The sequence below is a fragment of the Mus caroli genome, chromosome 1 (assembly GCF_900094665.2).
Source record: "Mus caroli chromosome 1, CAROLI_EIJ_v1.1, whole genome shotgun sequence".
Taxonomy (NCBI): domain Eukaryota; kingdom Metazoa; phylum Chordata; class Mammalia; order Rodentia; family Muridae; genus Mus; species Mus caroli.
This window is the reverse complement of record NC_034570.1, coordinates 85,514,496-85,529,001: the sequence shown is the minus strand read 5'-3', so window position 1 is coordinate 85,529,001 and position 14,506 is coordinate 85,514,496. Positions and strand designations below refer to the sequence as shown.

The 14,506-nt window shown below is 52.1% G+C and overlaps 1 protein-coding gene across 10 annotated transcripts in view; it reads left to right on the top strand.

The window, feature by feature from the left end:
- The window catches only part of Kif1a (kinesin family member 1A), an 88,338-nt gene that overhangs the window by 44,579 nt on the left and 29,253 nt on the right, over positions 1-14,506 (top strand). For 6 of the 10 annotated variants that reach the window (XM_029477009.1, XM_029477003.1, XM_021177060.2 and 3 more), the window contains 8 exons: positions 498-581; positions 2,789-2,969; positions 3,040-3,112; positions 3,290-3,383; positions 4,104-4,252; positions 4,590-4,768; positions 6,455-6,592; positions 12,258-12,376. In XM_029477009.1, the coding sequence (XP_029332869.1) occupies positions 498-581; positions 2,789-2,969; positions 3,040-3,112; positions 3,290-3,383; positions 4,104-4,252; positions 4,590-4,768; positions 6,455-6,592; positions 12,258-12,376 (1,017 nt within the window). Of the gene's footprint in view, positions 1-497; positions 582-2,788; positions 2,970-3,039; positions 3,113-3,289; positions 3,384-4,103; positions 4,253-4,589; positions 4,769-6,454; positions 6,593-7,368; positions 7,639-12,257; positions 12,377-14,506 lie in introns of all 10 variants that reach the window. The other 4 variants (XM_029476984.1, XM_029476980.1, XM_029476973.1 and 1 more) reach the window with 2 other exon arrangements.

The following is a 14,506-nucleotide window of genomic DNA, read 5'->3' as shown; positions in this document are numbered from 1 at the left end:
CTTTCTTTCTTTCTTTCTTTCTTTCTTTCTTTCTTTCTTTCTTTCTTTCTTTCTAGATTTATTTATTATTATATATAAGTACACTGTAGCTGTCTTCAGACACACCAGAAGAGAATGTCAGATGTCATTACGGATGGTTGTGAGCCACCATGTGGTTGCTGGGATTTGAACTCAGGACCTTCTGGAGAGCAGTCCATGTTCTTACCTGCTGAACCATCTTGCCATCCCCCACTATTTCTTATATTGCCCAATTATAGAAATGAATAAGAACTGGAGAAGACAAGCCCAGCATTGCCTCCCCAGCCTTGGCTTGGCCCCATCTGTCTCTGTCTTGATATTTTCTCCTTTACTGAGTGGATGGGACCCTTGGATTCCTCTAAGGGGTATTACTCATGATCAGATCTGTGGCCAGGAATGAGAAGTTTGCCTACCAGGGGCCAAGAGAACTGAGCCACTGAAGTAATGATCTTTTACACTGCCCCTTCTCTGTCTTGTAGCCGTGGTGACCCTGGAGCCCTGTGAAGGAGCAGACACATATGTCAATGGCAAGAAAGTCACTGAGCCCAGCATCCTACGGTCAGGTACGGATAGGAGCTCTAGGGGACTGCAGGGTAGATGGGGCCTTTGTGTTCATCCTCTCTTGGGCACGGTTTGCTCCCAGCAAAAGGCAGCTCTGCTATGGGCACTGGTTCAGCCCCTTGAGACCCTCTAGTCCCCCAAAATTGGGCACTTGAGTCCTAGAGTGCCTGGACCTGAGACTATAAAAGCAGAGGAAGTCTCACTCACAGAACATTTGGTTAATGGTGCGTGGGAAAGTCAGGGTGGGAGGTCCCGAATGGCTGCTTTGATGGCTCAGGAGAGAGGACAGGAGATAGACAGGTACCTGGCCAAACTGTGGTTTTACAGAGCAGGAAGAGTGGGAGAGGTTAACACCCTCCCAGCACCAGTCCCTGGGATTAAGTACTGTGAGGAGACACCTCAAGCAACTGACTTACAGGAGGGTCTGCCGCTGTCGGGTGCGATGACACAGTTCATGACAGAACAACTTAGGGAATGAAGGATTTGTTTTGGCTCAGTTTCAGAGGCTCATCCCAGCCTATTGCTTCAGGCCTGGGGTGAGGCAGGGCATCATTGTGGGCAGGCATGGTGGAACAGAGGCACCCCACTTCTTGGTAGCCAGGAAGCAGAGGAGAGAACAAGAAGATTCTGGGAGTGAGACACTCCCTCTACTTCCTCCAACAAGTACCATCCCCTAGTCACTCATCTATTATGAACTCATCAATAGATTAATCTATCTATCAATGAAGTTAGTACTATCGGGATCTGATCACCTCTCTGTAGTGCCGCTGGCTGGGCCCCAGCCTTCAACATAGGAATGAGAATCATATTGAAGCCATGGCCTTTTTTCTCCTAGTCTCCCAGCCTATATCTATCTCACAATGCAAAGTGTATTCCATCTGTCTCCAAGAGTTTTCACACACTTAAAGTTCCATCATTGCTTAGGAGCCCAAATGTAATGTGTCCTCTTAGACTTGGGGCTTTTTTTTGTGGCAAGCCCTTGTAAAAATCAAAATGGAAATAGCATACTTCTGGTCTATGACGAGACAAGGTACACACTCCCATACTGAAGGAGAGAAGTAGAAAAGCATCAAGGAGGAATGGGGCTGAGGCAAGATAAAAACCCAGAAGGGCAAATGTTAAGTAGTTCCATGTTTAGAAGCCAGGGCGTGTGATGATACGGTACAGTGCTTTGGAAGGCCTCTCCAGCTGCAGCCCACAAGGCTTGGCTTATTTCCTGAGATGGCTTTGCTTGTGGTCCATGGCTTTCATCAAAAGACATTCTGTGTCCTTGGCATCTCCAGTGTCCTGGAGTGTTCACAGCAACATGGTTTTTACTCTCATAGCTTTACACACTGTCTGCTCAAGGGCTGCCTCGGGGGAATTTAGTACACACATACACACACACACACACACACACACACACACACACATCACTTGGACATTGCCAAATCATACTGCCAGCCTGAGAGGTAACTAGGTCTGCTTGATCAAGGCTGCAGTGGCCACTGGGTGGATAATTGGATTCAAGGAAGAGCTTGCTACGACAGCCTTGCACACACATCTTCCTTGGCTCTAACGTTACATGTGCCTTTCCATGTTTTTCAAATCCTTCTGTTTTGGTTATTGCTCCTCATTTTTACTATAAACCTGGCTAAAAGCATCCACTCAAGCCCACGCCACTGCTACCTGGATGCTAGGTCACCTTGAAATTTCTCCCACTAAACTAATTAGTCCAACATGTTGAAATTCAGCCGCCTACACAGTCTTAGCACATGGACAAAACTGTAGCTGCGTTTTTTTTTTTTTTTTTTTTTTTTTTTNNNTTTTTTTTTTTTTTTTGCCAGAATGCAGNGGGAATAGCCTCTAAGTCCTGATAAAATTCTTGCTCTCATCTGAAATCTCATGAGCAGTCTTTACATCTGCTTCCTGTCAGTGTTCTAATCCTTTAGATTTCTGCCAGAATTAAGCTCTCCTTACAGCACCCTGGGGCTTCTGTAGCCTGTGTCTCTAAAATTCACTGAATACAAAACTTAAGCCCCATAGTCAAATGGCCCTTTACAAGGAGAAAGGTGATTGGGAGCCATGGTTTGGCGTGCTGGATGCTCTTCCCCACATGGATGGCACTGGGATACCCAGGTAGAGGAAGTGCCGATACCCCCTCTCCCTTCGTCTCTCATCCCTTTGAGGGCACCTGGAATCCATAGGTTGGTTTGCCTCCAACTCCCAGGAAATCGCATCATCATGGGAAAAAGCCACGTGTTCCGGTTTAACCACCCCGAGCAGGCCCGTCAGGAGCGTGAGCGAACACCTTGTGCAGAGACACCTGCTGAGCCAGTGGACTGGGCCTTTGCCCAGCGGGAACTGCTGGAGAAGCAGGGCATTGACATGAAGCAGGAGATGGAGCAGAGGTGAGGCCTAGGACCAGCTGCTTGCCTGCCATGTCTGGTGGCCTTGTGTTCACCTGCTGCTCTTTTACAGGCTCCAGGAGTTGGAGGACCAGTACCGGAGGGAGCGGGAGGAGGCCACATACCTTCTGGAGCAGCAGAGGCTGGTGAGATTCCCACTAGATTCCCAGGGCTCTATTTGCTCTAGCACCCTGGCAGAGTGGGCCTCTGCTCTCTCTGGCCACCCTTTCTACTGGACTGGCCTCTCTCTTGCTGTCTAGTGGGCTGGGATGAGGCTGTCTCAATCTCCATAGTGGAGCTACAAGTCCTGACTATCTTTTCAGGACTATGAGAGTAAGCTGGAGGCCCTACAGAAACAGATGGACTCCAGGTACTACCCAGAGGTGAATGAGGAGGAAGAAGAGCCAGAGGATGAAGGTAAGAGACTCCTGAGAGAGCAGGCCTGAGATGGCTCACTGCAGATCAACTGGGCTGAACTCTTTTGCCCTGGGAGATAAACCTCATTCATCCTGGGTGCTACTGTACAGGCAGGATTTGGGAGGTTGTACTAAAACAAGTGACCACACATCTCACACTTATAGGTCACATGTTTGCTAATGGGAGTGGGCCGGAACCATGGGTGCTGATGAGAGCTTGCCCTGTTCACTGTGTGTTCTTTGGAGCCCACCAAAGACCTCACTGTGGTGCACAGAGATGCTTTTATGTTCAACATACTAGGGAAGCTCGTTTGGGGAGCCTGCTTAATCTTTGGGTCATCTGGAGCCTTTCCACACTGTTTGCTTGACTGGTTTTTCTGCTGGGGTCTACTTTCTCCACTCCAAGAGGAATAGTATGAAATCAGGAATGCAAGCACTGGGGCCCTAGCCCAGCAGGGGAATGGAATGTTCAGAGGCTCTGTCTGGGAAGAGAGGGACAGAACCCAGCAAGTCATTCAAGTTAGCCTGTTTTTCAACATCTACATCCGGCTACAGTGACTATGACGGGACTATATGTCATTTAAGAGACCACTCCAGCTGTAGTGTGGACTGAGAACAGGGCACACTCAGATAGTCCTGTGGCATCTTGACCTTTCAGAGGTCAGGATATGGTAGGCTATCTTGTGGCTTTCTTTCATGACCCACATGGCTTCTCCCACAGTCCAGTGGACAGAACGAGAATGTGAGCTGGCATTGTGGGCCTTCCGAAAGTGGAAGTGGTACCAGTTTACTTCTCTGCGGGACCTGCTGTGGGGCAATGCCATCTTCCTGAAGGAGGCCAACGCCATCAGTGTGGAGCTAAAGAAGAAGGTGGGACCCATCACAGGCGGGTTCCCCATGAGTGATGGTCTAGTTGCTTATAGTCACAACTCAGTACTAGCACTCCGTTGGCCCCTGCATGGACTGGGTACCCAGGATGAGTGGCTGAGGGAGGCACTGGGAGATACAGATAACCTTGTTGGCCTTGCTTGGGAGTCAACAAGCGGGGGGTGGGGGTGGGCAACCCTTTTTTCAACAGTTCATTGAGTAGCTTGGTGAACTATGGAATACAGAGCTGAGCTCTCAGGGGGATGGAGGGAAGCCCCCTAGGAACCCTAACTTCCACTCAGCATGGCATGGATGAATGGTCATCTTCTGCCCCTGACAGGTCCAGTTCCAGTTCGTCCTCCTCACAGACACACTGTACTCCCCACTGCCACCAGACCTACTGCCCCCAGAAGCCGCCAAAGACCGAGAGACACGGCCCTTCCCCAGGACCATTGTGGCAGTGGAGGTCCAGGACCAGAAGAATGGGGCCACCCACTACTGGACACTGGAGAAACTCAGGTGCAGAGGGTGGGCCGGGAGGTGGACGGTGGATAGGGCTCTGTTTCTCTGGGGAAAGAAACAGGCTGGGCTCTGCTTCACAGCAATGCTACTGTGTCTCCTGGTTGAATGGTTTTGTTCTGGTACTGAAGGAACAGTTTGGCAGCAGGGGGGCTTAGAAGGTGGCTCAGTGTTCCCAGCCAGATCTATGCCAAGGGCCTCAGAGACAGAGGGTCCCTGGCTCCTCCATTCTGCATGCCAGATGGAAGGCTGAGGACCTGGACAGGTGGAAGAGCATCTGTCGCGTGCCACCATTATGGATTTCCCTACTGCTTGTGTGATGTAAGAGGGCTTCTGCCTCCATGGACATTTCTTCTAACTCATGCCAAGTCTTCATGTACAATGGCGACCGGGTAAAGACAATATCTGCATGAGAAGAGTAGGATGTACTCACAGCCTGGGAAATAGGAGGCACACAGCCTACAGGGCCATAACTGGACACCAGGGCAGGCCAGAAGAGGGAAAACCAGAATACTCCTTGGACGTCTGAGAGAAATATGGAGTAGCCGGTCTCTGTGGGCCAGCTTCCTGGAGTGAGGCCAGCTTTGGGCAAGGGGCCCTCCTAGTCTCTTACTGTCTGGGGTGATTTAAGGCATAGAGAACATTGGTCAAGCGTGTGAGACCTAAGAAAGAGGAGAGGTGGGTGTGGACTTGGGGTCTGTTGGTTTGTATGTAGGAGGCAGGCTCACTAATGAGTGGTTGACTCTCCCTAGGGATGAGCTAGATCAGCGGTTCTCAATCTGTGGGTCTTGATCCCCTTTGGGGGTTGAATGACCTTTTCACAGGGGTCTCCTTAGGCCATTGGAAAACACAAATATTTACATCGAAATTCATAACAGTAGCAAAATTACAGTTATAAAGTAGTAGTAAAAAGAATTTTATGGTTGGGGGAATCACCACAACGTGAGGAACTGTATTAAAGGATCGCAGCATAGGAAGGTTGAGAGCCACTGAGCTAGGTAAAGAGGACTCTTCTCAGTCAGCCAGGCCTTCTTCAGAGGATGGCAAATATGGACAGGAAAACATGATTAGTAAGCATACCCTTTTCTCATTCAATCTGTGTGTACCTACATGCTCTCCACTCATCCCCCAGGAAGCTAGGTTGTATATATCACCATCAGTAGTAGATGTTTATCCCTCTAGAAGCCAAACTCTGAGGCCCCTAGAGCATACAATCTCATGTTCTTCCTCCTACATTTTGCCCTACCTGGGGGAAAGAATTTTAAAATACCGTCTTCTCCACTCCTTTCCTGCCTCACCTGAGCTCGCTACAAGAGCTTTCAGAACTGTGGTGGTGAATCCTATTTCTGAGTTACAGTAGGGTGTCTCCCTGCTTCTCGGTCAGTGCCCCAGCTGCCCAAAGGCACCACGCATCGGTCAGTCGGTTCTCTGCTGTCGTGTTGTCCGTGCCACTTAGCTCAGCTTGCTGTCACCAGGGGGGTGTTGGGAAGGCATTCATGGGCAACTCTTTCTTATTTGTAGGTTTTCTATGGATGCTGAACTCTGAGGACCACAGAGGGGTTTCTAGCTGGCAGAAGTCAGTGGCTCTGACAGGATGCTGGATTCTGGTGTCCTAGGAGGAGAAATAGGGTGCCTGGCTATTTCTGGACATTGGTCTGAGCATACATGGTCTTTGAACCCCAACAGGCAACGCCTGGACCTGATGCGGGAAATGTACGACAGGGCTGCAGAGGTTCCCTCCAGCGTCGTTGAGGACTGTGACAACGTGGTGACCGGCGGGGACCCCTTCTATGACCGCTTCCCCTGGTTCCGCCTGGTGGGCAGGTGGGCACCTTCTCCCTTTCCTTGTAGAGAAAGTGAGATGGTAGTGGGGTCAGAGCCCAGATCCTGGACTGGCCTGGCTTGAAGGAAGGGAGCCATATTCCACTCCTGTCTTTTCCTTAGTCATCCTTCCTCACATACATGTAGGCCTAGCTTTTTTAGGGAACTTGGGGTGCCATCTTATTAGTACTGCCTATACCTACTGTACTGCATGTCCGTCTGTGCCTGAGTGAATGTGTGTGTGTGTGTGTGTGTGTGTGTGTGTGTGTGTGTGTGTGTGTGTGTGTGTGTGTGTGTGTGTGTGTGTGTGTGTGTGTGTTGCCCAAGTGCCCAGGGGATTAGAGAAGGCATTCCAGGTCACAAGTGTTTTGGGGGGTGGGAACGCAGAGGTAAGATTAGAGAGTACAACCTCTTCCCTTGTTTTCCAATCTGGTGTCTGTGCCCAGCCTCCGACCCATGTCATTCAAAGAGGTCCTCCAAGTGTTTTGGCTATGGCCAGCCTGGGCCTCTGGTCTCAGTCATACCTATTGGTGATGTTTTCCAGAACCTTCTACTGACCATGGGTCTTGTTGTCGTTCGTTAGTTTGGGGTGTTTTGTTTTGTTTTCTCTTCCCATCCCAGACTGGGTGCATTTTTGTTCCTCGTCTTTTAAAGCAGCGTTTCTTGATGGTTGGTGTTTTAGTTTTAAACAGAAGTGCTCCCTGTCCCTCCCAGCCCCGCCCCACCTTCCCTGGAGTAGCTGGTGTTAACTTCTCTCTGTCTTGTCGCACTAACCTCAGTTCAGTCATCTCTGGCTGCAACAGCTACCCTCTTCTCAACACATGCATGAGCGAGCGCATGGCTGCTCTCACCCCCTCCCCCACCTTCTCAAGTCCCGACTCCGACACCACCGAGCCTGCCGAGGAGCAGAGCGTGGGGGAGGAGGAGGAGGAGGAGGAGGAGGAGGAGGAGGAGGAGGACCTGGAGGACGACGTCTTTCCGGAGCACACGCTGTGCGACGGCCAGGACCCGTTTTACGACCGGCCCCCCCTGTTCAGTTTAGTAGGAAGGTTGGTGAGGTTGAGGCACGCATGCTGGGGAGGAACCAGCTCTTTTGCTCAGGAGCACTGCTGTGGGTATCAGGGCAGACACCCGACCCTCTGGGCCAGGCAGGCAGGCTAGGGCTAGCCTCTGAGGGGGATGAGGGAGTCAGGCTCCCTCTTGTGTCTTCATGGTGGGGCATGTGCACATGTACAAGATAGATGCCCTGGCTCAGCAGGGAAGAGTCTGGCTCCAGGGGCAGAAGAGGTTGAGGTTAGGAACACACAAGTACAGCCGAGAATCCCTGGTGCCCACTCTGGGTAGCTGGGCTAGTTCCTGTAGTAGACACAGTGGCCAAATCTCAGGTACTGGTGCCACTGACTCCTTGTGTAGGGCTCAAGGGGTATTTGAGAAGGGAAGAAAGAAGTCTGTGGGCAGGACACCCCAGCCCCTTGCCTTGGGAGTCAGCTCTGTTCAACTGAGGTGCCTTCTGAGCATCCCACCCAAAGAGAAGGTACCCTGTGTTCTCGGTGCCACTCTGTTCTGAGAAATTGTAGGGCTTTGAGCCAACCAGGGCAGGGGAGGAAGGGCCTCCACCCACCTTCATGTTGTGGAGCTCCAGGCCCTGACCTCCCAGGATAGCAGGTTGAGATGGGCTCCTAACCTTTATAGAGAAGCCCTGGCCGCTTGGTTTCTGGAATAGGTGAGAGGGGCTGAGGTTGGGGAAGAGGACTGCATGGAAATAGGTCTAGCTGTTAGCTCCATCATGAAAGCAAATGACTTCAGAAGTGCTAAGAGCTTATAGTCTACCTGCTTGGGACGAGAATAGTTCTAGTAGCATCCTCTCCTGGAGTTTAAGATTGCTTCTCTGGCAATGGGAGTTTTAGAACTCTTGGAGTACAAGTATTGAAAGCTGAAGGCTGAGGGTGGTCCCTTGCAGACTATGGACTTTCTGTGGAGTTCCTTCCTTCCTTGAATGGGGGTGATGGCCTGAGACACCCTCTCCATTTCAGAAGGCAGCTGGTCCCATATCACTGGCCAGGGTCTGCTCTAATTAGCTTTTCTGTCAGTGGCTAGCGTTAGGTATGATGAACTAGCCAACCGGACAAATGAGTAGCATCTCCTTCCAAGATACCCTGGGTCTGGACTTCCACCCTGCTGGGCCTGGGCAAGAGGTGTAGATTCCAGGCCAGCTCTGGACAGGCTCCTTTCACCAAGCCTTGGGCTATAGTACCAGACCTCCCATGCCTGCTGGGCCCTGGGAGTGGTTCTGGGTATCAGGTAGCCAAAGGGTCAGGAGACACAGGGAACAATGACGTGAGGAGAAATGGGGTCTGGTCTCTGCAGTCTCATGAAAAGAGCTGGGTCCTTCCAATGTTGTTTCCCCTCTTGTGGACTTGAGATTTCACAAAATGACCAAACTTAGCAAAAGTCATCCATGAGAGGCCCGGCCCCCTGTACCACGGGGTGGTCTGTGCAAGGCTTCATTTGGCAACACCCTGACCTTTTGGTTTGGCAAGAATTGGCTTTTCCGCGCAGCAGCTATGCAGCCCTAGCCCTGAGGAGGACTCCACCTTGGTTTTCGTTTAATCCTCTGGTAGCTGCTGGCTCTCTCTCCAAAGCTTAAGCAAAATTGGGGTGCCCACTCTTGTCCCCTCTGGAAAGGCTTCCCTGGGTCCCAGCATGTGTCTCTGCACCTCACCAATCTGTGGTTAGCGCTGCCTCCTCCCTCCTGCCTCGCCACACGTGCCGCTCTGCCCGTTCTACCCGCCTCTTCTCTTCGGGGCATTTTAGCCTGCTTTAAGGTGCTCTGGGTCCTGGGCAGGCCTCTTGTGGGCATAGCCAGGGCCCCTCATCACATCCAGGGTCTCTGATGGTCAGGTGTCAGGTGGTCTGGGGATGTGGGTGAGTTAGCTGATTAAGTGAGCCCAGAGGCTCCTATTTCCCTTGCCTAATCAACACACTTCCAGAAGATGGGGGCAGGGAGCGCACTACAGAGAGGATAATAAGAGTTTAGGGTCTGGGGGAAGAGCTAGGGAGGGCACCAGATAGGTAGATGTTAACCCAGCAAGAGGCTATACTCGGTAGCCTTGAACCTCTTAGCTCTGTGCTGCAGCCTCCTGCCTTTGCCAGTATGGCTATGGACAGTGTTCTGGAGAGCAACTGGGTGTGTGACTGGTGTAGCATAGCAAGGTTGGCAAGGGCTGTGATCTGACCCTGCAGTGGCTGACACTAGTGTCTAGTTGTTTCTGGTGCCTGGAGAACAGGTAAGATGAAGCCTGGGGTATATTGTTCCCACTCTGAGCAGTGTGTGCCTGGGTGCCTTCATCTCCCAGGTGTGCCGGTTGGATGAATCCTACACAGAGCCCGGGCACGGAAATCTTCCAGATTCAGTTTGTGGTCCCATTCGAAGCCAGCACTGCCCCTGGGAGGCAGTCCAGGCCCAGAGGTCTCATCTAGCTGAATGACGTCACCACAGTGCCAAGTGGACTGGGCTGGTCATTTGGGGGGGGGGTATTGCATACTTTTTGCCTTCTCCAGCATCTGACCCCACAGCTGCAGCTAAATCTATGGTTCCCATTTGAGCTGTCCGAGGATCGTGAGGCCTTGGCCACAAATGGTACTTTTTCAGTACATAACCCCAGCCTCCAACGAAAGATGAGGGTGGGTTGGATGTGGGCCACATCTTTCCTACAGTTTGGATGTAGGCCATGGCATCCTACACACACACACACACACACACACACACACACACACACACACAATGGGAGGAAATTCTTAAGGATGCAACACAAGATTTATTCCGTGATTTGTTGCCCTGACAAGCAACGATCTGCAGGGCTGAGAGTGACCTAGAGGGTCCCATCCTAGCTCTGGCCCTTGCTGCCAGCCCTGGCTTCTGCCTGATGTTTTTATCCCTCGGTTGCTTCTCTTGTGAAATGGGCCTGAGTGCCAAATCCCACCTGCTCTAATGGGCCATGCTATAGACTCTAGACTCTGCATCCATAAAAGAGGAGGGCACAGATAGTTAAATTGGGAGGCATCACTATAAGGCCATAGTTGGTAAAAGACCTCCCAGGTGTTGGGGAGCAGCAGCTGTTGCAGGATGTGTATGTATTTCCTCTTTGGGTCCCACAGTCTCTGGAGTCACTCCACTTTATAATAGGCCCCATAGAGAGCCTGGATGGCCACCTGCTGCAGTCCTATCTCTACCTCCCTGGGTACTGCTCCAGACCCCCTAGTTCTGGACAGTGGGGGAGGGTCAAGTAGTGAGAGTGTGAGGTCTATGAGCTTCCCTGTGGGTGCTCAGGGAGCTAGGGTTACCTCTGCAGTTCCAGTAAGACCCATCTGGATAGCCTGGAACCCAGACTCTGCTGATTCCAAGCTGCCTCTGTGGCATTGCCTCCTAAGCCCTCTAGTGAAGCAGCCTAGGTTTTCAGGGCCCTGGGATGGCAGAGGCAGGTTTCAGTCTAGCTTAGGAATCCTGAGTGGCCAGCACAGGGCCTTCATCTGGTCCCCATTGTGGATATTCCCACCCCCTTCTCAGTTTTGGCTCTACTTCCTTTCTGTAGCAATTCCCTGATTGGTTTCTGGAGCAAAGGAGTTTAGGCCAGCACTCTTCCTGAAAGGTTACCATGCTAGGGTGAGTGGGTCCCATGCAGGAATCCCAGGGAGGCCACCTGGTAGCTGGGAGCCCTTGAAGGTAGCTGCCACAAACCATCTGAGGCCCCACTTAGAGGATTTTACTAGAATGACTTCCTGAAGCTCTGCCATACACAAAGAAGCTCAGAAAACCAGAAAGTCCACAGATAGATTCCTACAGTTAGAAGACAGAGCCTAGAGGAGAATGAAAATGGACTGTTGTTGTGAGAGTAGACAGATGCTCTAGGGAGCCATCGGCCCATACTGAAGCTGTGGGCAGTAAGGTGGGGCCTGCCATCCTGGACCTCCTGGGGCTTGGATGATTCTGCAAGCAGCTTGGGTATCACTGAAAGTGCAGGGACTTCTATGTGACAGGTGCCCTAGAACCCTCTAGGGACAGTAAGAGAGGCAGAGTAGCAGTGAGACCAACTAAGGGAGCTCTGGCAAGATTCTTGCAACTCGAGGTGTTGACTAGAAAGGGGGACCAGGGCAGTGCTCAAGCATCCATGTGGTGGGCACACATCCCAAGCTGCATCTGCCCTGAGAAGGGTGACACTTTAGGATGGGGTTGTGCTTGATCTTCAGGTAGACTGTGGAAGGAGCTCCAAGGTTGAAGAATTTGATGATATACCCCATAGGCATCAGAGCTCTAAGGGTTGAAGCTCATTAGCCCAGGACCTCAGCCCTTGAAGCAGGCTGAAACCCTCTCTTCAACTGTTCTCTTCTCAGACAGCCACGTCCTGGCTGGGCTGGGCTGTGCCCTTCATGTACCGAGGCCACTCCTTCCTCTCTGTGTCTCCACCTCCTGTCTCCTCTGAGCACTGAAACCCCTCTCCCCTGCCCCTGCCCCCTGCCTGTTCCAAGCCCACCTTACTGGTTCGCCCTGGCTGTCTCTCGCCGCTTTGCTCTGCTTCGCAGCTTCATGTTGTGTGTGAGCCGGCATTGGTGTCACTGGTATCAAAGCACACACTGAGGGTCGCCTGTGACTATGGCTCTGCTCCTGCAGGGCCTTCGTATACCTGAGCAACCTGCTGTACCCTGTGCCCCTGGTGCACCGAGTGGCAATCGTCAGCGAAAAGGGAGAGGTGAAAGGCTTCCTCCGTGTGGCAGTGCAGGCCATCTCAGGTGTGTGGGGGACAGGGGAGTGTGTGGCCCTGAGTCCCTGGGGGCTGGGGAAAGTCTGCCTTTACAGGCAAAGGTGGGAGGAATACTATTATGCAGGAGCTGATATGAAGATGATCTTATCTAGGACCCTCAGTTTCCTTGTGGTCAACATGAAACTTTTTCCACCTTCCCAGGCAAGCAGACAAGCGGGGCTTTGAAGGGAAGTCCCCTGTGTTGAGCCCTTTCTGACTTCCTAGAGTCATGGACTAGATAGGGATATCTCAGCCATGTAGGCTCAGTCTAAGATACCTGAGCCTGATCTGGCTTGGAGGCTGAGTCCCCACCTATCAAACCATTCAGGTGGACCCAGAGATTGCCTTGTGCCTCCCAGCGCAAGCCCTTGTGGACTGTCTGACAGCCTAGTCTACTGTCCACTTTCTCCACAGCCAAGGGAGCCTGCAGATTTGCTAGTCCCTGCCAGAGTGGCTCTCAGCAGCTGACTCAGTTTCTTCTCTATTCCCACCCCTTAGGCCCTGGTCTCAGGCACAGGCCTCAGCTAGAAGCTGCAGACTCTCCTCATTTGTGGGTCTGAGGATAGAGGCTCTTGTAGAAGGCAGACATTTTCTCATTATTCCCTCCCTCCATCATGGTCAGGAGGAGGTACCAGGACCTCAGTCTGCTCACCTATAGGCCTATGGTGTACTTCCTGCTTGGTGAGAATGTTTGTAGGACCATGGAGAATAGCATGAGGGTCATGGTTCAAAAGGTATCTGCAAGTCAGTGGTAGTGTCTGCTGTAACGGCAGCGCCAAGACGCTGTTCTCTGCCCTACTATGGTCTCCCTTCCTGGGATACTCACCATCCTTGGCTTCCCAGACACCCGGGGAGAGCAGGAGGTAAAGGAACACAGTGGGGTGCTACAGGCTAGCCAGGGTTAGTCTGGGGTGCGCATGGTGGGCACCTGGAGGATCTGGAGGCCAGCATGCCACGGTGTTGTATGCTCCTAGGTCCTCATGTACTCTAGAATGTCATACTCGCCAAGTTCTCCTACTGCCAGGTTACCAGGTGCCAACTAGTCCTCGGCGCTCATACTCTCAGAGTCTCACAACCCCAAGTTCTCATACCCCTGAAATTACTGATATGCTTGTACCCGTAGGTGCTTGTGTGCCATAGGTTCTCATACTGCCTTCCCCCAGATTCTCACCCTCCAAGTTCTCAACCTCCAGGTTCTCACACTCCAGGTTCTCACCCCCCAGGTTCTCACACTCCAGGTTCTCACCACTCCAGGTTCTCACCCCCCAGGTTCTCACACTCCAGGTTCTCACCCCCTAGGTTCTCACACTCTAGGTTCTCACACTCCAGGTTCTCACCCCCCAGGTTCTCACCACTCCAGGTTCTCACCCCCCAGGTTCTCACACTCCAGGTTCTCACCCTCCCCCAGGTTCTCACACTCCTGGTTCTCACCCCCTAGGTTCTCACACTCTAGGTTCTCACACTCCAGGTTCTCACCCCACAGGTTCTCACTCCCCCCAGGTTCTCACCCCCAGGTTCTCACACTCCAGGTTCTCACACTCTAGGTTCTCACTCCCCCCAGGTTCTCACTCCCCCCAGGTTCTCACCCCCAGGTTCTCACACCCCAGGTTCTCACATTCTAGGTTCTCAACCCCCAAGTTCTCATCCCCAGGTTCTCACCTCCCAGGTTCTCACCCCTCCCCAGGTTCTCACACTCCAAGTTCTCACCTCCCAAGGTCTCACCCTTCAGGTTCTTACCTCCCAGGTTCTCACCCTCCAAGTTCTCACCCCCCAGGTTCTCAAACTCCCAGGGTCTCACCCTCCAGGTTCTCTTCTCACCGCCCCCCCCAGGTTCTCATCCCCCAGGTTGTCATACTCCAGGTTCTCACTCCCCCCTCCCCCAGTTCTCATCCCCCGGAGTCTCATATTCCCAGGGTCTCACACCTGGAGTTCTCACACTCCTGAGTTTGTATACCTCTAACCTCAAATGCCTCTTTCTCCTCTACTCTAAAATGTCTAATCACTTCCCTGGTGTTTTGGCCACATTAGGGTGACTTTGCTGTATTGTCAAACTCTCCTCCACCTGTGATTCCTTAGTTCTCCCCCACTATGCCCACCTTGGCTCCCACCTGTCACCAGC